Source organism: Leguminivora glycinivorella, chromosome 18, assembly GCF_023078275.1.
Source record: "Leguminivora glycinivorella isolate SPB_JAAS2020 chromosome 18, LegGlyc_1.1, whole genome shotgun sequence".
In the NCBI taxonomy this organism is placed as follows: domain Eukaryota; kingdom Metazoa; phylum Arthropoda; class Insecta; order Lepidoptera; family Tortricidae; genus Leguminivora; species Leguminivora glycinivorella.
This window is the reverse complement of record NC_062988.1, coordinates 20,141,232-20,165,819: the sequence shown is the minus strand read 5'-3', so window position 1 is coordinate 20,165,819 and position 24,588 is coordinate 20,141,232. Positions and strand designations below refer to the sequence as shown.

Here is a 24,588-nt window from a genome sequence, read left to right as displayed (position 1 = left end):
ACCCACATAGCCAGTATCTCGACGCTATGGTCGGTAGGGTAAAAACTACTTACTTGCATTATCGCTTACAATTTTTTCCATTTTGCTTATACTTATTGCAAACGTAAACATATAAAAGGCAAGCAAACAACGATCTTCTTACAGCACATTGAATGTAATAGTTATTACGGATGCAGGATACTCGCCGATGCCTACTTACTAATACCTTCCCACTGAGCCACCTGCATTTTACACTGCCTAGATATCGATTGCCGACCGATTATTCTGACCCCAATCCCTATTCTTATCCCCGTCCCTATCTCTATCTTTGTCCCCGTCCCCGTTCCCGTCCCGTCTCTGTCCCCGTCCTTCCCCTATCCCTATCCCCGTCCCCGTCCCCTATTTTTATCCCTATTTCTATCCCTATCCCGATCCCTATCCCTATCCCTATCCATATCCCTATCCCTATCCCTATCCCGATCCCGATCCCGATCCCGATCCCTATCCCTATCCCTATCCCTATCCCTATCCCTATCCCTATCCCTATCCCTATCCCTATCCCTATCCCGATCCCGATCCCTATCCAGATCCAGATCCCTATCCCTATCCCTATCCCTATCCCCACCCCTACCCCTAGTGCTCCTCTAAGGAACTTCCGTGTCAATTTGAAATCTCTTGAACCAGAAGTAAAGATAAAAACTAAAGCTATACTTATGGCTATTTTGGATATTTGAACCCCATTTCACAACAACAGGGGAGAAAATTTCTTTTCCACCTCATTAGATTTTAAAATCGTTGTATTTATCGTGATCAGCGACCCGATAAACCATAAAAACGATACCCATATTGTGTTTTTGACTTTACCCACTTTGCACCCCTTTAGGGGTCAAATTTTTAAAAAACCTGAAACATGTATTTAGTCATAATAATGTCTTTAGGAATCCTCCTGTGAAGTTTCGAATAAAATAGTCAAACTAATCTTGTTTCCCCATACAAACTTTGAACCCCCATTTCACCCTTTTAAGAGGAGAATTTTGAAAAATCCTTAGTGCTCCTCTACACCATATAAGGAACCTACGTGCCAAATTTGAAATCTCTAGGACCAGCGGTTTCGGCTGTGTGTTGATATGTCAGTCAGTCAGTCAATATCTTCTTTTATATTTTTTTTTGATATTTAAACCCCATTGCACCACAACAGGTATTTCACTTCCGCCTCGTTAGATTTTAAAAACGTTGTATTTATCGTGATCAGCGACCCGATAAACCATAAAAACGATACCCATACTGATTTTTTGACTTTATCACCCCCTTTTCACCCTTTTAGGGGTTACATTTTCAAAAAACCTGAAACACGTATTCAGTCATATGTCTTAAGGAATCTTCCTGTGAAGTTTCGAATAAAATAGTCAAACTAATCTTGTTTCCCCATACAAACTTTGAACCCCCATTTGACCCCCTTAGGAGGTGAATTTTGAAAAATCCTTTCTTAGTGCTCCTCTACACCATATAAGGAACCTACGTGCCAAATTTGAAATCTCTAGGACCAGCGGTTTCGGCTGTGTGTTGATATGTCAGTCAGTCAGTCAATATCTTCTTTTATATTTTTTTGATATTTAAACCCCATTGCACCACAACAGGTATTTCACTTCCGCCTCGTTAGATTTTAAAAACGTTGTATTTATCGTGATCAGCGACCCGATAAACCATAAAAACGATACCCATACTGATTTTTTGACTTTATCACCCCCTTTTCACCCTTTTAGGGGTTACATTTTCAAAAAACCTGAAACACGTATTCAGTCATATGTCTTAAGGAATCTTCCTGTGAAGTTTCGAATAAAATAGTCAAACTAATCTTGTTTCCCCATACAAACTTTGAACCCCCATTTGACCCCCTTAGGAGGTGAATTTTGAAAAATCCTTTCTTAGTGCTCCTCTACACTATATAAGGAACCTACGTGCCAAATTTGAAATCTCTAGGACCAGCGGTTTCGGCTGTGCGTTGATATGTCAGTCAGTCAGTCAGTCAGTCAGTCAGTCAGTCAGTCAGTCAGTCAGTCAGTCAGTCAGTCAGTCAGTCAGTCAGTCAGTCAGTCAGTCAGTCAGTCAGTCAGTCAGTCAGTCAGCTTCTTCTTTTATATATTTAGATAATATAACTAGCAAGCAGTATAAAACATTTCATGAATTAATTTTATTCTTTTTTTGAAGGGATCACAGTTCTAACCTAACCTAACCTACTTTTCTGATAGCAGTACATATGTTGAAGGGGCACAGTTATAACCTAACCTAACCTATTTTTTTCTGGTAGCAGCGCGTTGTGTGTAGGGGTCACAGTTCTAACCTAATCTACTTTTCTAGTAAATTACGGATCTAATTTATTCTAATTTTTTTTCATTCTAACTGTGCTTTAGAATGAATTTGTGTTATACAATTTATTTATTATCGGAAATAAGCATTATACACAAAGTATGTTATAATGAATGTTATTCGAAAAAAACCGGCCAAGAGCGTGTCGGGCCACGCTCAGTGTAGGGTTCCGTAGTTTTTCGTATTTTTCTCAAAAACTACTGAACCTATCAAGTTCAAAACAATTTTCCTAGAAAGTCTTTATAAAGTTCTACTTTTGTGTTTTTTTTCATATTTTTTAAACATATGGTTCAAAAGTTAGAGGAGGGGGGACGCACTTTTTTTTCCTTTAGGAGCGATTATTTCCGAAAATATAAATATTATCAAAAATCGATCTTAGTAAACCCTTATTCATTTTTAAATACCTATCCAACAATATATCACACGTTGAGGTTGGAATGAAAAAAAAAATCAGCCCCCACTTTACATGTAGGGGGGGTACCCTAATAAAACATTTTTTTCCATTTTTTATTTTTGCACTTTGTTGGCATGATTGATATACATATTGGTACCAAATTTCAGCTTTCTAGTGCTTACGGTTACTGAGATTATCCGCGGACGGACGGACGGACGGACGGACGGACGGACGGACGGACGGACGGACAGACAGACATGGCGAAACTATAAGGGTTCCTAGTTGACTACGGAACCCTAAAAATGATCATTATATTAAATAAGAATTATACAATTTGTTAGTATATTATTTGTTATTATATGATTCAATAATTATATCAAATGATCGTTCTAACGACTAAAAATATATAAAAAAAGTTATATCGATCGATACGCACCCGATGAATGGAATCATATAAAACTCTTCATCATTCAATCATACATGGTTGCGTTCAGAAACAGTAGGTACCTACTGATTAGTCAACATTGCCTATATTCTCCGTTTCCGAACTTGTGCGCAATCCTGATGTACCTGTATGGTTCACACTTGATAGTGCTACTTGTCGATATTCCTATAATGTGGTCCACAGTTCTGGTACGACGTACCTACATATCGGGAATTTGCGTACAAGTAATAGGGTAGCTAAATATTTGACTGATGATTGTGAGCACTTGAACGTAACATTGATGTAGTAAATATTATCGTACCTGCGGTCAGCGGTGAAATTGAAATTAGAAGTAGGAATGGTGTCGCAGCGGACATTATACTTATAGAGCTCGTCTTACACGCTCGGCCCTCGTCTCGATAACACTATCTGACAGCGACATTAATCTCCGCGCTCCACGTCGCGTCGTGTGCACATCGCACGCACTCGCGGCGCCCGTCTAGCGACTTCAAACGGGCCCGAGTCACACGCTCTTACGGCCTAGCCACGACAATTATGCCGTCTAACATCCAGGAGAGCTATTCCTGCCAGCGCAGCGTCCGCCGCGGAGTCAATACCCGCCGCGACTCGGGCTGACGGAAGATAAGATAACACGCGAGGGCTGATGAAATATGAGCGGTGACGGAGATCCGCTAGCCACCCGTGAAGCCTTCGCTCTAATACCTACTTACTCGTATACTCGTACTTTGGCACCCACTCTCTAATATGTCAGCATTACGGCTTACATTATTTATTTCTGACATTAGTAAATGACTTGACAGCGTGTACGTCTTGTGGGAAATTGGTCGCATACGCCGATGATACTTAGTGCTTTTGTTGTTTGGGGCACTGATTTCACAGAACTACAATCCAAAGTTAATGGCTTGTTATGTGATGTAAAGCAATGGTTCACTGTTAATGGTATGGTTCTCAACCTTGAAAAAACAAATGTCGTTAAGATCAATCTTAGGGGTTTGCCGCGCCAAACATTGAGTATTGTGCTGGATAATATTAAAGTATTATACCTGTCGTAAACGAAGCAAAATATCTGGGATTCACCTTAGACTCCGGGTTAAAGTGGGATGCACATATAGACGAGCTTTGTAAAGGGTTAGGAAAGGGTGTTTTGCAGTTTCAAGGCTAACAAAAATGCTCGACAAGCAATGTGTCAAAAATGCATACAATGCATACTTTCAGTCCATTGTGACCTACGGAATTGATATGTGGGGACAAGCTGCGGACAGACAACGGGTGTTTATGTTTATGATACAAAAAAGGTAATTAGGATTATGGCTGGGGTGCACTGGGACACACCTGCCCGCAGCCTATTTCAGACTTTGAAAATCATGAATATCCGAGTATAGACTCGGATATTAGAAATTATGAAAGTAGTTCATAAAAATCTCGATCAATTTAGAATGCGCGGCCCTAACTACCGAAATGGAAGTATTCTCCTCTCTAACATACATGGACTGAAAAAGTTCGAACAATGTGTGTGGTACATTGGTCCGAGGCTATATAATCGTTTACCCAATAATCTTAAATCTACTGAACTTACATATGTATAATATTTTTATCAATAATCTCAAGGAATATTTATTAAATGAAGCTTTCTATTCAATAGAAGAATTTTTGAATAAGAACAATTGTATATGATTATTATTAAATTGTCATACCTATAGTTACTAAGATGGACATAATTGTAATTTTTGTAAATATGTATTGACACACTTTCGTTATGAAGAAATAAATTGAAAAATATTGTACTTCACAATATACAAATACGTTAAGATGGTACTAGTTACTGCCTTCGCTTGGAACAAGGCAGCGTGGCGTGTGGCGTCTGGCGTGTGGCGTGTGGCGTGGCGCGTCAGCCTGCTTGTCGATGACGTGTCCTTGAATGAAGTGGCGGCTCGAAATCATTAAATCTGCTGTTGACACAGCGAAATTAACAGAAGGCCAAGTAAACAATCAATCACGTATTCAAACTAATTCATCTGTTGTTCGCAGCCTAGAAATGTAAATACATAGTCCATTTCGTAATCATCTAACACGACTACGACTATACAATATTGACCGTTTACACATTCAGATTCAGTAAAAATTGTCATTTAAACAGAGTAATCCGCTTAATATCCGGAGTGCCGTCGCGTCGCCGCCGCCGGCGGCAAAAGCTGCGCGCCGTTTTTTGTGAAGCTCAGCGAAAGATTTGCCAATTCATTGAAAGAAAAAGGCTGAGACTCGCATTTGCCACACAACACACAAGTAGTTGCTCTATACGAGTCTATAGAATAGATATACATACTTACTCGTAACGTAAGGAAATTCTATACGAATCCTTTAGCATCAGACCTACCTAAGTAATACAATTAAGTTACATATTTACAAGGAGTCTACAGTTTTCTTTGTCTTACTAGGTATAATATTAAAATTTTATTGATTTGACCATTGCGATGAATCATCTAATTTCTATATAGACAATGATGCAAACACAAAGCACTAAAGTTAAACAAAAAGCAGCTAGTTATTAGTACACATATCTACCTACCGAGACCGACTGACTCGTGAGCGTGCTATATCCCACTGAACGATAGCATCCCGCGCTCCACTCAACTAATCATTACAATGGCTGTTTGGACAGCCGGACCATATCATATGTTAGATTACGCGCGCAGATGCAGGTTGTGGATAAAGTGCAGGCAGTGCGGAGTGACGCGGCGCATGCGCGGCGCGTGCGTCAGCGCAGCGGGTCAAGAGCGCCCGCCGCCGCCGCCGCCGGCGCTGCGCCCGAACTAGTTGTACCCGGTCTGCCGTTCGTGCACTCAGCTCGAGTCGAAACCTCCAGTAAACTAGTGTTAGCGAGATCTCACACCAATATATTCCTAAGGGACCGGCCACATCAGAGCGTCGCGTGTCTCGGGGCGCGCAACGGACGTCCGCGCCACGCCACCTGAGTGTAATTCAAAAAACGTCTCCTCAGTACATTTTGTATAGGAAGGACTTGCTTGGCGGCGCGTCTTACGTCCTTACGTCAGGTGGCGTGGCGCGGACGTCCGTTGCGCGCCCCGAGACACGCGACGCTTAAGTGGGAACGCTGGCTAACATCGGCGTCTAGTCGACTAGTCGAGTCGATGCAACTTGCTCTCATCAACAACTTCTGTCAGCAACTCAGCGACACATTTTCCACGGCGCTGACTAGAACTCACAGACGCTCAAAAGCGTGGTTGGCTTGGTTTCTCTTGAAACTGTTGCCGCAGTCCCAATACTGGTCGATATGAGAGCGACCCCAGAAGTAGCTGTTACCGGGGTACGCAAACATTCCGCTGTAGCCACAAGTTGATACAAACGCAGGAGGGAGCAGGAGGAGAGCTACCACGCATGTAGACATCAACGTCGGCCTTGGAACAGTAGTGTTCTTAATCAGCTTATGGTAGTCGTCGTCAAACTGGTGCACTAAGAACTGGACTCGCTGCCTCCACTTGGCTGTCGGGAACGCATCCCGCGCTGCACTCGCGCGCAATCACATCTATCTCAAGGCGCACACGGGTCGTGTCGGCCGCGGGCTTGTCGCCGTGTGTGCGGGATGCGCGCCCCATTCACCGCCGCTGTGGGTCGAGGCCGGCGGCCAGTGGGGGGGAGAGGGGGGGGAGTGCATTCATCGCGCGAGCCGCGACGTTTGGCCGCCGGCCAGCTGATGCGCGACACGCTCCACTTGACACATCAAAGGCCAGGCTAGATTGCTGCTTGCCAAATTCCCGGGTTAAAATACTAAATGCATTTCTTTAATTGAAAACAAAGCCATGCGAAAGATTCATTCATTTCCGCTCGAGCGCCGCACGCCGCGTCTCATTCCATTCAACGTAAACTGCGGAAGTAGTTTCAAGGCGGAGCTTATTTTGCATCAAATAACGTGTAATATGCAGTAGTTGTGGGGCCGGCGGTGGGGGGTGTGGGGGGTGGTCCGGGCAACGACCGCTCCGGCGGCAGACGCTCGCCGGCCGCCGCCGCTCGCCGCTCGCCCGCCCACCGACTATCGACGGAGCTGCTGTATTTATTGCATATTGTGCCCACAAGCAAAACGAATGAAAACCGTTTTCATACTGTAGAGAAAACCAAGTAGCTATTTTACAGATGACGAACCAAATGCCGCTATTTCAAAGATAGAGCTTATCTTTCAGACGCAATAGAGCCGATATAAAATAAGGCAACGAGCCGTCGCCGCCATGTGGCACACACGACACGCGACACGCGGTGCAAGTCATTTTCCGCCAGGAGAGGGAAATTGTTTCTTGCGACAAATCCGGCCTATTATCGGGACAAGCCGCTCGGTGTAGCGCGCGAGCCCTATCAATCACCCGCCGATAGTATCGCGCGGCGAAATGAAATCCGCTGTGAATGAGTCGTGGGAGGGCTCCCGGTGGGGTGAGGGGGGACAGGGTCGGATGATGGATGACGCCAATAACGAGGTGCCGGGCCGGGCGCTCGGCGACGGTTGCCGCGGCAGCGCACCGCCGCGGCGCGCTGCTACTCGCGGAACTGGTGGTGGTGGATACTATCATTACCTCCCGTTCAGTGTTTAGTTGTTTACATAATATGCCTAATTGTCTATTATATCATTCACAATCAAAGGATCATTTATTTAATCGTGTTAGTTTATGGCGAAGCTGTAGCAAAGCCACAACAAAGTTTTTTTTTAGCCACTTTTTATTGTGAAGTCAGACTGATAATTTACGAATAGGTGGTAAACTGGGACTTGAACTTATCACTTGCGTCTCTATTTTAGTGCCGGATTAGTGCATGGACGGGACGGTCCGGACCCGGACCAGCGAAGTGCCGGATTTATCGAGATTGTACTCTAATCCAACATTATTCTTATTCTATTCTTATAGAAAGTTAGAAAATCATCTATTCTATTTATGAGTAGAAAACGTTGTAGCTTAAATATACTCTCAGAACTTTCAAATAAACACATAACAATATTATATATGTACTTATTATTTTATTAAGTTCCCAATAATTTCATTGTAGACAAAGAATGCTCAAAATGCTCGTTGTAGTTGTATAAACTCCGCCAGTTTATTGCAGTGTTTTGTCCTTTTCAGTTGTAAACGAGTACCTAATTCTGGCATAATACTGATGACTGTTTATTCCTAGGAATGGTTCAGGATATGCATACGTACAAATAGTTCCGGCAGCATGTTACGTCACGCTCGCTCTCAGGGTACCAGTAGTAGGTACCCCCGCCTGGCACTGCCCACCCACGACACGAGTGTATGTTGTTAATGTTCGCTTGTAAACCTTGTCCCTAAATGACAGGAACAGTCGGTGCGGACAACGGAACGGACATCGGTCGCAGTCGCAACTTGCTTGTAAAAACTAAACAGCTGTGTTGAAGTTAACATTTATACAATCTGTTTTTATTGAATTCCGTTAACTTTAAGGGAAGGTTCTTTTGATTAAATACAATTAATTTATCTAAGAAACTAGCGTCTTAACTCTTACGGTTATGGAGTAAAAAAAAAAAAGGTAAATACTGAACACGTGTGTAATTAAACAACCTTTACCAATTCCTAATGTTATTTGTTTTGACATGTGCCGTCAATCACTTGACACTAAGGGCCACTTGCACCAACGAAAATGGAGCGTTAACCCGAGGGTTAACCCACCATTTTATATGGAATTTAACAGATGACAGCCCACTAACCCTGAGTTAAGCGGTTGGTGCAAGTGGGCCTAACTTGAATGTTATTCTTAAGACGATACGGTAGGGGTCAATTCTCCATACAAACGATCTCGACTATTTCCTCCCTGGTTTTTGAAGATAGAGCAATGATTTTTTCAACACAGATTGTTATTATTTTATCTGTGTCGGACCGTTTTGAGTTTTTTGATATTCTGCTTTTTAAAGACTCTAGAGCCAATCAAAAATTTCTAAAAACGGCCTTTTTCATTGTGGCGCAAAAAAAGGTGTGATACTCAAGATTGGTAACAATTAACCAAATTAACCAAAAAACCTTGGCATCGTCATAGACGAAAAACTAAACTTCAAGGAGCATGTGGCAGCAGTCTCGGCCAGAGTTCGAAAGCTGATTCACATAATGAAAATGTTACGAGAGTCAGCTGAATTTTCTTTATTAAAAACTATATATTTATCACTAGGGCAGTCTATAATTAATTACTGCATTTTAGCATGGGGAGGTCAATCCTCTGCCACTCTACTGAAATTGGAAAGAGCACAAAGGGCGGTGTTGAAAGTTGCGCTGAAGAAACAAATTATGTACCCAACACAGGCATTGTACTACGAAGCACAGGTACTTAGTGTTCGAAAACTGTATTTGATGAGGGTAGCACTGCACGTGCATAAAACAGTTCTTAACTCACCCAACTACGACAATCTACTCAAACATCGTTTATTTAGAATTCCCACCACAGGTGTTAATACCAAATTTGCATACCATTTTTCAACATTTTTGTTTCCCCGTATTTACAACCGCTTAGTTAGTTTGTATGAGTTTAAAAATCTCTCCATCTACAAGACAAAAAAGTTGCTATCGAAAAGCATGATAAATCTCTCTTATGTAGATACGGAAAATCTAACGAAGATTACGTCGTAATCAGACCCAACTTTCAGACACTGAAATACATCTACATACCTACACACACACACACACACACACACACACACACACACACACACACACACACACACACACACACACACACACACACACACACACACACACACACACACACACACACACACACACACACACACACACACACACACACACACACACACACACACACACACACACACACACGCACGCACACACGCGCGCGCTTGTGCATGTTGTTATGTCATTGTATAAATACTATTTAGGATTCCTTTTGCATGTTACTTACCTACTTATGTACTTGGATCGTAAGCCATAACTTAAGCCTATTCTCTTTATTTAAAATCCCAAGTAACTAAATGTAATTTTTTTTTTTTTTTTAAATAGTTTCCTAGATTAATGTTGTTACTAAATGCCGCAAATATTTCTGTTAATCTTACATTCTCCTCCACGATACAGGCTACGCCTAGTGTGGAGGTCAGTATAATGTACCACTGACTAAATTTATATTGCCAAATAAACAATTTTGTTTGTTTTTGTTTGTTTGTAGCTAAACGGTCCGACATAGATGATTTCATTGTTATTCAGATTTTCAAATTTTGTTCCGATTGATTAAGTTTTGAAGGAGGAAAGAGTCGAGAGCGGAACCTTTAAAGATTTTTTTGAAAAATCTTTTGACTGAGTTGTTCTTAATGGACAATTTTTTTTCGATAAATCTAAATAATAACATTTGTATATTTTAGCATTTTCACTATCGTATCCTCTTAAGGGTCTCTCACACTAATAAATTCATTTATTATGTATGAAAATGATGAGAAAATTTTATTTGCGAATTTAACTAAAAGTGATATATTTACAGGCTGGTTCCTGATAATGAACCTACGTGTCAAATTTAACGAAAAACAAAAAAAACACGGTGTATGTATAGTATGTCACTTGCGCTTGAATCCTTTTGCTTTAAAGATAAATGCAGAAACGGTTTAAGCGACCATTTCTATCATGTATTGATAAAATTTGTTATAATTGCTTATGTATTTTATGTACATGTCTTTACCTAGTTTTCAATTTCATAATTTTTTTGGCTAGTGCAAATTGTTCCTGTACCCAAATCTCAGATGTATGATTTTACTTGGCCGAATAGCCGTCCATCCATATCAATTGATGTATGACTGTATGTAGTTGGAAGTGCGCTCTTGGGACCGGTCACCGGGCCCGCGCCGCGGGGCCCGACAGCGATCGTCAGCCGCTCGGCGCGCGCCGTACGACCGGCGACAATCGGGGTCGACAGCGATCGTCAGCCGCTCGGCGCGCGCGACCGGCGACAACTCGCCGCCCGCGCCGCGGGGCCCGACAGCGATCGTCAGCCGCTCGGCGCGCGCCGTACGACCGGCGACAACTCGCCGCCCGCGCCGCAGGGCCCGACAGCGATCGTCAGCCGCTCGGCGCGCGCCGTACGACCGGCGACAACTCGCCGCCCGCGCCGCGGGGCCCGACAGCGATCGTCAGCCGCTCGGCGCGCGCCGTACGACCAGCGACAACTCACCGCCCGCGCCGTCCGCACTCCGCAGCCGCACTCGCCCCTGGTGACGCGTAAACTTTATTGGAAAGGCACAAAGTTCACCGATACAATATGTCCTCGTAGGACATTACTGTTTGTGTTTACGAGCGGGCTGCCGGCTGCTGCACTCCAGCTCCGTCCTCGTAAATCGTCCGCCCCCGCCTCGCCCCGCCTCGCCCCGCGCCGCCGAACTTCAGATTGCCTCTCGACCTTGGTTAATGACACTTGGACAAGTTTTTCGCGTTTGTCCTTAACGGGTACTAATTACCTTCAACTTTTTCGGAGAAAAAGTTTATATCTTTGAGAAGCGAAACGATAAAAAAATCAAGAGTTATCGAACAACTTCCAAAAATATGATTAAGTGGATACCGATTACCGATAAAAGTCGTACACGATTCAATTGAATGGGTAATTAAAGCACGAACCACGATAAATAAAAATGTATTTGTAATTTAAGACCGTGACGGATGGAGGAGGCCTTTGGGGGAGGCCTTTGCATGAATGTCAACATCTAAGGTTCAGCATAAAATGTGTTGATGTGAAGTGGACGGGACGGGCGCGCGGGAGCAAGGTGCTGGCTGATTGTTTCTGACAGCGTCGTCGTCGCAATCTATTATAAAGTTTATGCGGACTGAGAAGAGTCACAGAATGTATCTTAGAACGCCATACATTTCACGAATCTTCTTTTCGGAACAAACTCTGTCAGATAAGATGAGTAACGTCTCATCTGATAGAGATCTTAATTAATAAAACTGTACGAGTACTTAGAATAGTTTTAAAAGCTTCAAAGTCTTATTAACTAATATCTCTCTGTTTGCCGTGGTACTCTATAAAAGGTCATTGTTTCGTAACTTGTAACATTCGCGAGAGGGTAAAAAGTTAACTTACCAGAGTGTTTGCCCTCTAAGTGACGAGGTGGTGGGTATTTGCATGTGTTATGTGTTGCTCGAGTTCACAATCATATGTACATATAGCGGTCGGTGTTTGACGCTGATTGTATCTGCGACTCCGCCTGACATGTTCACTAAACCAATTTGGATTCTAGACTACCTACTTTTTATCACTCTAGTCATATGTATTTATATGTATAAGCCATTGGCAATAACTTTGTACATATCTTATGCCTTTAGTCTTTGCCTAATACTTATTTATGATTGTTAGTAACGGAGCAAAGTGGCGCAGTAGAGATCGAACTACTATTAATTAGTTCGCTTACTTTTATCTAACACACTACGAGTAGAGGTTTCTAAACGTCTACTGTCGTGCCTCTATCTAGAGCAGGGGGACACCGATTGGTTCCTTCTTCAGGGGTCCTGATTGTAAGAATAAGACGATAGATAAGATAAGAGATAGAAGTCCACATTGGATAGGTCACCGGCCCGCATGCGGACCACGGTCCGCCATTTAGTGACCCGTGATCTAGACCCTCGGCTGTATCTGTATTGTGGGCTTTCTCTGTCCTTCTTTGGTGCGTTTTAATTTAACTTTACCCGACTCTAGTAAATTAAAGGCGCTATTTTTGACACCTGCCTTTGACGTCTTTCCTACATCCGATATGATATAGTGAAAAGGATCTTACACAGTTGCGGACAAGACACTGGCAGCCCCGGGAGTTGATTGTGTGTGTTGTTGCAGGGACCTGTCGCACAACAACATCACCACGCTGCCGCGCGGCGCGCTGCAGCCCGCCGCCTCGCTCCGAGACCTGTGAGTCTGATCGCCCTGTCTCAATCAATATACATATTATATACTCATAAAAAACTAAAATAATAATCCGTCACATATGCAACAAGATTTTCTGATGGCCCTTTGAATCGACTAAGATTTTTCACCCCAAGGTGTGGTCTAGTTCTAGTCTAGTTAACAACGATGATATACTTAGTTAGGACTGGGCCGGATTGATTGTTCTGAATGAAATAATTCTGTTTTACAATATTTAATTGAACTTTACTTACGGTAGTAAACAGTAAATCTCGCCCGGCATTAGTCGGCAGCGCGGGCGCGGACAGTAAACGGGCGGCCGGCGGCGCCGCCGCGTGATTGCGGTCCCTCGCCGACAACTAACTTTACAGACCAGGATTACAAGCCTTACATTTTTACAACGTTGTATAAACTTGAATCAAGCTCTAAGCCGCGCCAGAAGCGACTCCAGCGTAATTTAATGCAGCACTTTACGGCCCAGCCTCATCTCTGCCCTGATTGATAAGATCCGCGTGGTTTACGTCGCGGCAATAAACCGCGCCGTCTAGTAGGCAGGGTAGAACTGCCGCTCATAAATGTATTAGACTATTAAAGTTTGGGAAGTTCGTCTGCGGAACGACAGTTGTCAGAGTTGTCCGGTTTACGATTTATGCCGACGACATTTTACAAGTTTTACAACCCTATCAAAATTAATGTGTTCGGGTTCTATTGGGGTTGAGGGGTTTAATGTTTGTTTGTATGGAAATTGGTTGGCACAAATGTTATATAGTAGTGCACCGCTGACATGAGTTAACCTTGTGTGCAGGAACTTGTCGGCGAACATGCTGGAGTCGGTGTCGGCGGGCGCGCTGTGCGGCGAGGGCGGCGCGGGCGCCGCGCGGCTGGCGCGCCTCGCGCTCGACGGCTGCGGGCTCGCCGCGCTGCCCGCGCATGCGCTGCGCAAGCTGCACCACCTGCACTACCTGTGAGTCTACACACACGCACGCACGCACGCACACACGCACACACGCACACACGCACGCAAGCACTTTCATCTTCTTCTTCTGAATTTAAAAATATATTTGTTAAAATTCCATGACTACTATCTTCAATCGTACGATAAGTTAAGGAAGCAAGTTTTTAAGTGATGGTCATGTCTCGATATCTGTTATGGATCCACAAGTGAAAATTATCAGCTCTTTCACAGACAGTTGATTCTTCGTGAGTGTCAAATAGATATAATATGTATTTTGTATAGTTTTCATATTTTTTTACTAACAATACAAATCGCAAATTACCCAAAGCGCTAATATATCGACCTTTTAAGGATTCACCATATAACAAACAATGTAAATATCATGTAACAATATAATGGAACTGCTGCCAAAACAAGCTATAATAATGTTAGGCTTATTTTCTTGTGATACACGATCACTCATTCCATAATCCATACATTATGCTCAACAAAAGATAAAAATCTCGTGGAGAATAATAAGATGTGGTGGATTACGGGTCATTCCCGCGCTGCCTTATTTGTCCGCGACGCCTTCATCCCGGCCGAACAGTGTTGTGAGTGTAGTTTGATAAATCGATTATAAATTATTCATGGGCAGCTGACGCAGCCACCGCCACCCCCCACCCCCTGCTCGCCCCTGCTCCGCGGCCAAGACACGTTGTCTCTAATAACATTCAAATTAGGCTTCTTAGCGAGCGAAAAGAAATATCTTTTCTTTATTTTGCCATCCATACTGTATAAATAGGTTACGTTCCAATAAGTACATATTTTGGTATCGTGTTCGGTTCAGTAATTGAGTAACATTCAGTAACATGATGTTTTAGTCAGCGATCTCGGGCGGAATGCAGTGTGCATTGCATATAGTGCATACAGAGGACTCAGAGGAGTGCCGCTGCCGTGCGCGCCGCCGCCGCCGCCGCCGCCGCCGCCGACATAATGTTGTGGGCGAGTGCGAATGATGGGAGCATCCCGCGCGGCGCCGAGCGTCATCCCGCAACTCTGATAATAGGGTCACGGACTGGATTTTACTGCTAATTTATTTTAAAATTATATTATTAAAGAGCGTAAATAAAAACGTCTAAGATCGTGCCACAAATAAAAACTCGGCGGCGTGCAGAGCCGAGACCGGCGTCGCGGACTATTTTGCCGGGTGATTTAATTACTTCGCCTAATTAGCGAAGCGCCTGAACAAAATCCTAATTCAGTCAATTTGTGGGAGCTACCTGTTCCACGGCGACCTTCGGCCGAGCCGCCGGTGGGCTGTCGCCGTGCGAACTGCTCGCCCCGCGGTTTCGCACGGCGGCGGTGCGGTGGTTGCGAAACGTTCGCGCGGAGGGGAGGGAAGGAACGCCGACTGGTTTGCATCAAGGAGAGGAAGTCGTTTGTCACTTTTATCACGCGCCAAATACTCGCGTCGGCCGAAATATTAAATCGCACACATTAGAGCCGCCGACAGCCGCGGGCGCGGGCGCGGGGTTCGCCGGCCGCGTGATGCATATCTCGGCTCATAACCACGTACGCGCTCATATTTCTGCCGTTTGAGTTCGTCGAAGTTTGCTGACGATGTCACTATGATTAATGACCGAGGATATGAAAGGTCATTTCGCGGCTCCGAAACGTCCTTACTTAATTTATATGCGTGTTCGCGTGTAGTAGTATCGCAGAATGAGGAGGTTGTTAAACTTGTTAATGCCAATGTTTTATACGCTCGCGATGTATCTCAATTATCTCCTTACCGGGACTCGCTCGAAAGTCGCAGACTTTCCAAATATTAAGTTTTTAATGTTATTAATTCCGCGAGCGCCTCGCTATAATTGCTTCCTTAATTTTAATTGCGTCAATTTCAATTAGTATCGGCTGGGGGTGTGCGGTGTCGGCGGGGCGCCGCATAAATCGTGGTAACGGAGAGGCTGATGGCCGCGCGCTGTATCGCGCATTAGGAGCGGCGTCCCGCCCCGCGCTTTGATTTACACCTTAATATTAATTACGTTACTTATTACACGAACATGATACAGAACAGCCGAGAGCCGCGGTCCGTCGAGCGCGGCGCGGACTCTATGTCACCGCGTCGGGCGCCGCCGAGGGACTGAGTTACTCTCTGTTTGATTACATAGTATATCACTGATTTTTCCTTCCTAAACTTATTTTCATGTATTAGGAAATAATCGCGCTGATTGACAGTCGAATTTGAAAAAAAATTGTCAGATCTTTTCGCTTTCAGATAACGCGTACCTTCCTACAAAAAACACGGAATATCAGTGCTTATCAGCTAAAAGCTATCATTAGTCACCTGCTGGTTGCTATATACCCGGCGTCAGCAGACATGTTTCCCGTCACCGTGCACCGGCGGCGTTTATCATATCATATTGTATAATCATGCAGCTGAAGTGATGTGAGTGTTGGCGAATTCCCGATAGCATATAAGCATCAGTTAGAATTGTCTCGGAATGGCGTTTCCTTGTCGTGCGACCTCCCGTTTCAGATATTTACGAAGTTTGTTTCTACCGACGCGTGTTTTCCTCTTCTGGGCAACTTCGAGGATAAACCGATTTACGCAAAAATACACAGTGCTCAATGCTCACGGTCGGAAACTTAAATAATAATTGTGTTAATGGTTTGCCATAGTAGGTACCATGTCTAATCTAATTTAGGAGTAGATATCAAGAGCCTACCCGCGAGACAGCGTTAGCAAACTTGATTATTGTATAATAACTATCAATAAAACACACCAAACATATCAAACATTTACTGCGCTTGTTTGAGAATCTTGATATTTAATTTTGCTAGTGATAGTTATTACTTATTTTGATTAGTTATGATTGCAGAATGCGAGAGACACTCTAAATCGACTGTCAAAGTGTTGCTTGACCCTTAGTGCGTTTTCACATTATCCGAACCGATATCGGAAGTAGAAAGGATTTCAAAGGAAAAATCAAAGATGGCGGCGTAAATATATGGGATATCGGTCCGACATCCGATATCGGATCGGATAATGTGAAAAGGCACACGACCGTTGATTGGGCGGGCGCCTGTACTGTGAGTGAGCGTGCCGTGGTGTGTCGTCGGCAGGTCGGCGGAGGACAACCTGCTGGAGGAGGTGGAGGCGACGGCGCTGGCGGGGCTGCGCGCGCTGCGCACGCTGCGGCTCGCGCGCAACCGCCTGCGCGCGCCGCCGCGCGCCGCGCTCGCGCACACGCGCCGCCTCGACCTGCTGTAAGTGTCCGCACCCGCAGCGGCGCGGGGCGGGGCCCGCCTGTAGGCCAGCTGCAGGCGCCGGACTCGGCTGCAGAACATTTCGGCTCCGGGCGCCACCACGCGGGGCTCTCAACAACTCCTTTGGTTGTTAGCTTCGCTTCATTACTAGTCTCTTAATTATTCACTTGACTGCAGCATAAATTGGCTAAGCGGAGCAGGTATCAAAATGATTTGTCAAGTGTTAATTTTTTTTCTCTTCTTTTAAACGTGCAATGAATTAAATCAATCTTATAACCCCCTTATTCATAAACGTTTAAACGTAAAATTATCAAGACGTTAAAGTTCGTTTGTCCCTTTCTATCACACCAATACGTCGAAATTTATCGGCTTGACTTTAGTGTACGTTTATGAATAAGGGGGTAAGGAAGACTGTAAGGGACCGTCCACACTCAAGAGACGCATGTCCGCCGACGCGGAACGGACGTCAGCGTCACGCCGCCTGAATATAATTTAAAAACGTCTCCTCAGTACATTTTGTATAGGAAGAATGCGCAAGGGACGCGCAAGGGACGTCGCTTGGCGCGCCCCAGGCGACACGTCGCTTGGCGCGCACCGCTCCGCCTGGGGGCGCGTCTTACGTCTTTCCAATTAGTCCGAGTTCTTAACCAGATGTACAGTCCGGTCTGGCAGAAAGCATGAAACTTGGCATGTATATAGCTTATAGGTTTATAAGAAAATATGGAAGTAGAAACACGCCGAGGTGTCAATGTTTCCCCTCTTTCCCCCCACCTTTGTATCCCTGATTTCAGTTTTTTAATATTTCCATGAAAACCGTGAAAGCTATCATCACGATGTCTAGGAGAAGTATATTCTTCATAAAATTCTCTACAATATTGTCTATGGAAGTATAAAGGCGTCATCCATATATTACGTCACAGTGTAAGGGGGGGGGAGGGGTCATACTAAATGTGACAATCCCTGTTAAAGGTATACAAAAAAGCGTGACATAGGGGGGAGGGGTACCTGAAATTTGGTGTGACGTAATATGTGGATGATCCCAAAGCTAGAACTTATAATTTTCAAACTGTGCTCATTTTCCCCTAACAATATTTCTCTTTGATGACCTGAACGATAAGTAAGACTAGCGACTTTGCTCTTTTACCTGTGGCGATGTTGCTTCACAAAATTGTCTATTGGGTGAAACTGATCCGATTTAGCTCAATAAGATTTTTATAATAAAGATTTTTTCAGAAATGAATAACTCGTCCTTATATTACACGAAAATGATATAGGTACGATTTGCCCTAGTCACTAAGAGCAAAAAGAAGTAATGCATAGTTTTCACCGAGGAAACCGGCCCTTTCCCCTTGTCTTTGTGGGGGGTAGTGACGTGCGATTTCATGACTATTGAGCTAAATCGGATCAGTTTGACCCAAGGAACAATTTTGTGAAGCAACATCGCCACAGGTAAAAGAGCAAAGTCGCTAGTCTTACTTATCGTTCAGGTCACCAAAGAGAAATATCGTTAGGGGAAAATGAGCATAGTTTGAAAATTATAAGTTTTAGCTTTATACTTCCAAAGACAATATTGTAGAAAATTTTATGAAGAACATATTTCTCCTAGACATTGTGATGGTAGCTTTCACGGTTTTCATGGAAATATTAAAAAACTGAAATTAGGGATACAAAAGTGGGCGTGTTTCTACTTCCATATTTTCTGATAAACCTATAAGCTATATACATGCCAAGTTTCATGCTTTCTGCCAGACGGGACTGTACTCTCATACTAATTAGCCGTTTCCGCCCCGCACTATATACATACAAAATGTACTAAGGAGACGTTTTTTAAATTACATTTAGGCGGCGTGGCACTGACGTCTGTTCCACGTCGGCCGACATGCGTCTCTTGAGTGTGGACGGTCTCTACAGGTACTGAATTTGACATAAGTACTCAAAAAAAAGAGTTCAATCTGTGTTTGATCCCAAAATAATTACGTAGATCTGCACCTCCAAAACAGTAAGATGTTGCAAAATACATAACCACCTTTTAATACAAAATAAAAAAAACTGCACCAACTTATCAATGCGAAGCATTTATTGTGCGAAGTGTAGAATTTATTTTACCTATACCTAATTAATTACTACATATCTTATATTGCTCTATAATTTCCTCGCACCTACGCTTACCTCTTATGTAGGAACATATGAGCCGTCTTTGACCTATTTTCCCACTACACGAGAGACTTTCAAACAAACACAGGATCGTGTCAAAAGTTACATTCAAATCAAAATACTAACAGTTAAAATGTATCGCAGCAAAACATACAGAACAGGTGCGAGGCGGCGGCGCGCCGTGCATCGGCGTGGCGTAGGTCGGGAGCTAATTGCGGCACACGCGGCTCACGTGTGTCCCACACCCCCCTCCCGCCTCGCCCGGTGGGGGGACCGACAGGGGTCCCGGTCCCGCTTCCGCCGGAGGTCCCGCGACACGGACTAATGAGCCGCTTGTCTGTTGCTCTGTTAGTGTCCGTGCGACTTCCCGAATGTTGTCAACTTCCAAACCTCTGACGTCAGGCTCATGCCATATTGATTGCCATAGTTACGCGTGCAGTTTGGGACATGCGCAGCGGTATGTGGCGTTTAAGAGAGATAGAACTGAAAAAGCATTGTGAGCTTTTACATGAGTCCACTTTACGGAATTAATTAGGAAGCCATATCACTTAAGGGAACGGACCCAATCATGGACAGTTTAAGATAAAATTTTGCCTATTTTTGATATTTCACTGATACATGTAAAAAATTTACCGCTAAGCGTGTTAAAACTGGAATGTCTTATCCTTCTTTTACATTTCAAGCGTATTGCAGAATAGAATAGAATAGAAATCGTTTATTCTCATTGGTTTCAATAAATTCATAGTTAACAAATTAACAAATTAAAACGAGGCGTTTTTTCTTCAATCATGGACGGCAGTTCTCCAGTAATGGATCCCCCATTATGGACAGTGAAATAAGTTTAAAATTTTACTTTTAAAGCCAACTGATACTCGATGAGTCAATTTTATATACCCCAAATAAAATTAGTTTGGGTTATTTTAACATAGGATTGTTTCTTCTAAATTTTGGTTTCGTGAATTGTTCCTTGTCCATCATAGGAGGTACGCAGTTTTCCGGTTCCAGTTATGGACACTCGTAAAATAACACTATTTCTTTATATATTTGGAGTAACAAACTAGTATGTTTTATACCTTATTTTTACAAAAACAAAATTTTACAAAATCATTTATTCAGCAAATAATCTTTTCAAATTATCTCATCGTTAATGCAGTAAGGAAAACTCATTCAAGTTTACACCGAGTATTATTTTTTTATTATTTTATTTATTTAGAACACATACACATACATATGAAAAGGGTGCATATAAATATACGCATGCAAACTTACTCTAAAAAAAAAAGACCTGGAGGTTCATAAAATTTAGAACAGTAAAAATACATAACACTTGCAAAGCTATGCTAAGGTAAGGCTAAGGTTACATAATACAATAAGTACAGTATTTTATACATGAACTCAACTCTCTTAGCAACATTACTAAGAATTTGTCCTGATATTTTTTTCAGTATACTGATGAGTTTTATCTTGCTGCCAAATCCTTCAGAAATAACCGAATTAAATGAAACTTGAACATTAAGCAGCTCTATGACTCTTGTTTATGGTACAATGCCGTCAGTTTTTAGAAACTAATTTTAGATACTTATTTTGAAGCCGGCGATAACTGGATGCGGATGGCAATGGACCGACAAGCGTGGAGGAATGGAGAGGAGGCCTATGTCCGAAGTCGGGCGCTTTAGAGGCTGCTATAGATAGATAGATAGATTTTTAAGGTTATGTTTTTTTTTGTCCATAATGGCATCACCGTCCATTATAGGGTATTTTACATTACTTATGTTTTGTTCGGATGTCCCTCCGTGAACTCGCTCTATGATGCTGAATGCTAAAAAGCTTCAATTTATACTTAAATATTTCATCATTAGCCTTCAAGAACCATTGTTACTTGATCATTTAAAAAAATGCTTCCTCTATTTTTTAATCTCTCGTCGTCTCGGATAAAAAAGAAAAAACTTTGTACTTATGGAAAGTAATATATGTCTCTACTCTGCTTTCTAGAATAGAGCCAGGGCTTTATGTGTTTTGTGACGATAGCTGTCATCATAGCAGCAGGTCCCTAATATTAAAATAATAGGTACATCGGTTATTGAATAATTGTGCTCCGCGTCGGAGACATCTGTATTGCTGATATTCCGGTCGCGAGACAATTTGTTCTGCTAATCGGCAATTTGGCAGCGAGCGAGTGCCGATGCCGTTACGTTAGCAGCGCGCACTTGAATGGCGAGCACGTCGCTGCCAGTCAGTGTGGGCATCAGGGGGCTACCGTGGCGTACCGTACTGTTCGTACTCAAGGAACTTTATTTTGATTGAAAAGGACAGAGCTATAGCACTTGTGTCTCTGTCACTTTTTCTCGAATTGCATTAGTAATTCGCGGTAGCCCCGCAGGACTCGCGGTGAAAGCTCGCCACTGAGATGAATAGCGAGTTAGACGCTCATTGACCGTGCGTGTGTCTTATCGTGACGGGATAAGGACTATCAATGGTTAGTATGTGTTGGTGTTATTACGTCGTCGCGGGGGCAATGACCGCGCCCGGAATAAGATGTGCCGTCTATCTATAGGTATGTGATGTGATGTATGTAGTACTATACTTTTGTATTTGTGTATATGACCACCTGCACCTGCGCTGCGCCCGCGCTTCCGTACATCAAAGCTTCAATCGTCCACTTTTAGAACAAACATAAACTAATACTCTCGACTCAATTAGGCACGCCACGCCATCGCCAAAATAAACGTAGCGTATAGTAAATTGGTATGACCTAGATCATATATTTTAGATGTCTTGCTTGCTGTCATATATTTTAAGTAGGTGTCAATTCGTTTTGCGAACACATTATTAAACTGTAGGAATATATGTACATAATTATTAGAGATGGGCCGAATTTTCGGTAAATATTCGGTATTCGGCATATTCGGCAAGTTTTTCAATGTTCGTATTCGGCCGAATAATTCGGTTGCTTTGCCGAATATTTACCGAATAAACAAAGTAAAAAAATATGAAGATCTTACGTATTCCTTTGTATAATAAGCTCCTATTTTAGTAGTTTTCTAAGGAACTACTAGAAAGAGATAATTGCCTATGTGTCAAAATACAAATACAAAGTTGAAAAAACCGTAGTTTAAGAGTTGAGAAGAGTTAGAGTTGTTTTAACTAAGTTTTAGTTAAATCCACTAAATCGTAATACTAATAACATATGTAGTTCTAGTAACATATGTAACCATTATCAGTTATTTAATAATTTTAATATTAACATCCGCTTTTTAGGGTTCCGTAGTTAACTAGGAACCCTTATAGTTTCGCAATGTCTGTCTGTCTGTCCGTCTGTCCGTCTGTCCGTCTGTCTGTCTGTCTGTCCTTATAGTTTCGCCATGTCTGTCTGTCTGTCCGTCTGTCCGTCTGTCCGTCGTCCGTGTCGTCCGTCCGTCTGTCTGTCTGTCTCCGTCCGTCCGTCCGTCCGTCCGTCCGTCCGTCCGTCCGTCCGCGGATAATCTCAGTAACCGTTGGCACTAGAAAGCTGAAATTTGGTACCAATATGTATATCAATCACGCCAACAAAGTGCAAAAATAAAAAATGGAAAAAAAAATGTTTTATTAGGGTACCCCCCCTACATGTAAAGTGGGGGCTGATATTTTTTTTCATTCCAACCTCAACGTGTGATATATTGATGGATAGGTATTTAAAAATTAATAAGGGTTTACTAAAATTGTTTTTTGATAATATTAATATTTTCGGAAATAATCGCTCCTAAAGGAAAAAAAAGTGCGTCCCCCCCCCTCTAACTTTTGAACCACATGTTTAAAAAATATGAAAAAAATCACAAAAGTAGAACTTTATAAAGACTTTCTAGGAAAATTGTTTTGAACTTGATAGGTTCAGTAGTTTTTGAGAAAAATACGATAAACTACGGAACCCTACACTGAGCGTGGCCCGACAAGCTCTTGGCCGGTTTTTTAAATATAGCTTAACCGAATATTCGGCCGAATGTTGCCGCAGCCCGCGCCCGCGCTCGTGACGTGGCGTATTAGCTCACTGTAATATAAATGTCGTCGGTGTTATTGACAGTGCCCTCGCCTGAGACATATGATACGCATAAACTATATAACAGTACTAACACTGGCATCGACACCGGCAAAACAAGTGTCAGCGAACCAAGTCCACTACTCAATTAAAAGAGAGCTATAATTTGGCTTATGATTCAATTCGGTTTCGGTACCTTAATACTTTCTGAGTTTAAATTACAGTAAGGTGCAGTTATGAGCCATGAGCTTGAAATAAATGAAATTTAATTTTTTTTTTTTAATTTATAAGGGTAATTTCGAATCACAGAAATGCTCGGATAATTTCGAAAGGGGAATCTTGATATGATGGAAATAATGGTGGTTTTGCGACTTTCAAAATTACCCTAATGCACCTTACACATTTCTCTCCAATGTATGTTTATGTTTATTGGGGCATGATTGTCATGAAGAGTTTTCGAAAACCTAACAAATTGTTAGTGACAATCATCTAGGTATGTATTTTCCTAGTTACAATTCGGGCAATAGGGCATTAAACTGTTTGGAATACCTGTCACGTTTAGCTCCTTAGGGGCAATTTTTGAATTTCCAGCGCTCGATTTCGTGATTTTCCTTTCAATTTCAATAAGTATGGCACCATCCCACTACTAGGCATTAAAATTCCCGCAATAAAATTGAAAAGGAGTGGTCAATACCACTAGCTTCCCCATTTCTCTCGCCATTTTCCACAGACTTTCAGGAGCGAAATCGAGCGCTCGAATTTAAAAAATCAGCCCTCTGAACCGAAGTAAGTAGACAATCTCTTCTGCAACCGCGGCAGTCGCGGCGCGCTCGCGCTGCCGACGCCGCCGCGCCGGTCCGTCCCCGATCGGGCGCGCAATAAATATCCGCTGTCATAATTTATTTATCATTTGGGCAGTTCCGCCCACGCGCGTCGTTTAGGATTAACACGTATAGATCATCCAGAATAGAACTAGAATATGGGGCGCCGGCGGTCACCGCCGCACTGACGCGCCTTGCACTTTCAATACAATTATATCCATCTATAGTTTCAGGAAGCAACGAGGATTTTTGTAACCATGTATTTGAACACAATTTTTGATACAAGTCACTTTTACAATTAAAAACATATTCAATTTG

At 42.9% G+C, this 24,588-nt stretch overlaps 1 protein-coding gene across 1 annotated transcript in view; it reads left to right on the top strand.

Moving 5' to 3' along the window:
* LOC125235903 (lutropin-choriogonadotropic hormone receptor) overlaps positions 1 to 24,588 on the top strand; it is a 120,609-nt gene that overhangs the window by 42,034 nt on the left and 53,987 nt on the right. Inside the window, 3 exon segments of the mRNA XM_048142534.1 lie at positions 13,011 to 13,082; positions 13,882 to 14,040; positions 17,140 to 17,283. Of these exon segments, the coding sequence (XP_047998491.1) occupies positions 13,011 to 13,082; positions 13,882 to 14,040; positions 17,140 to 17,283 (375 nt within the window).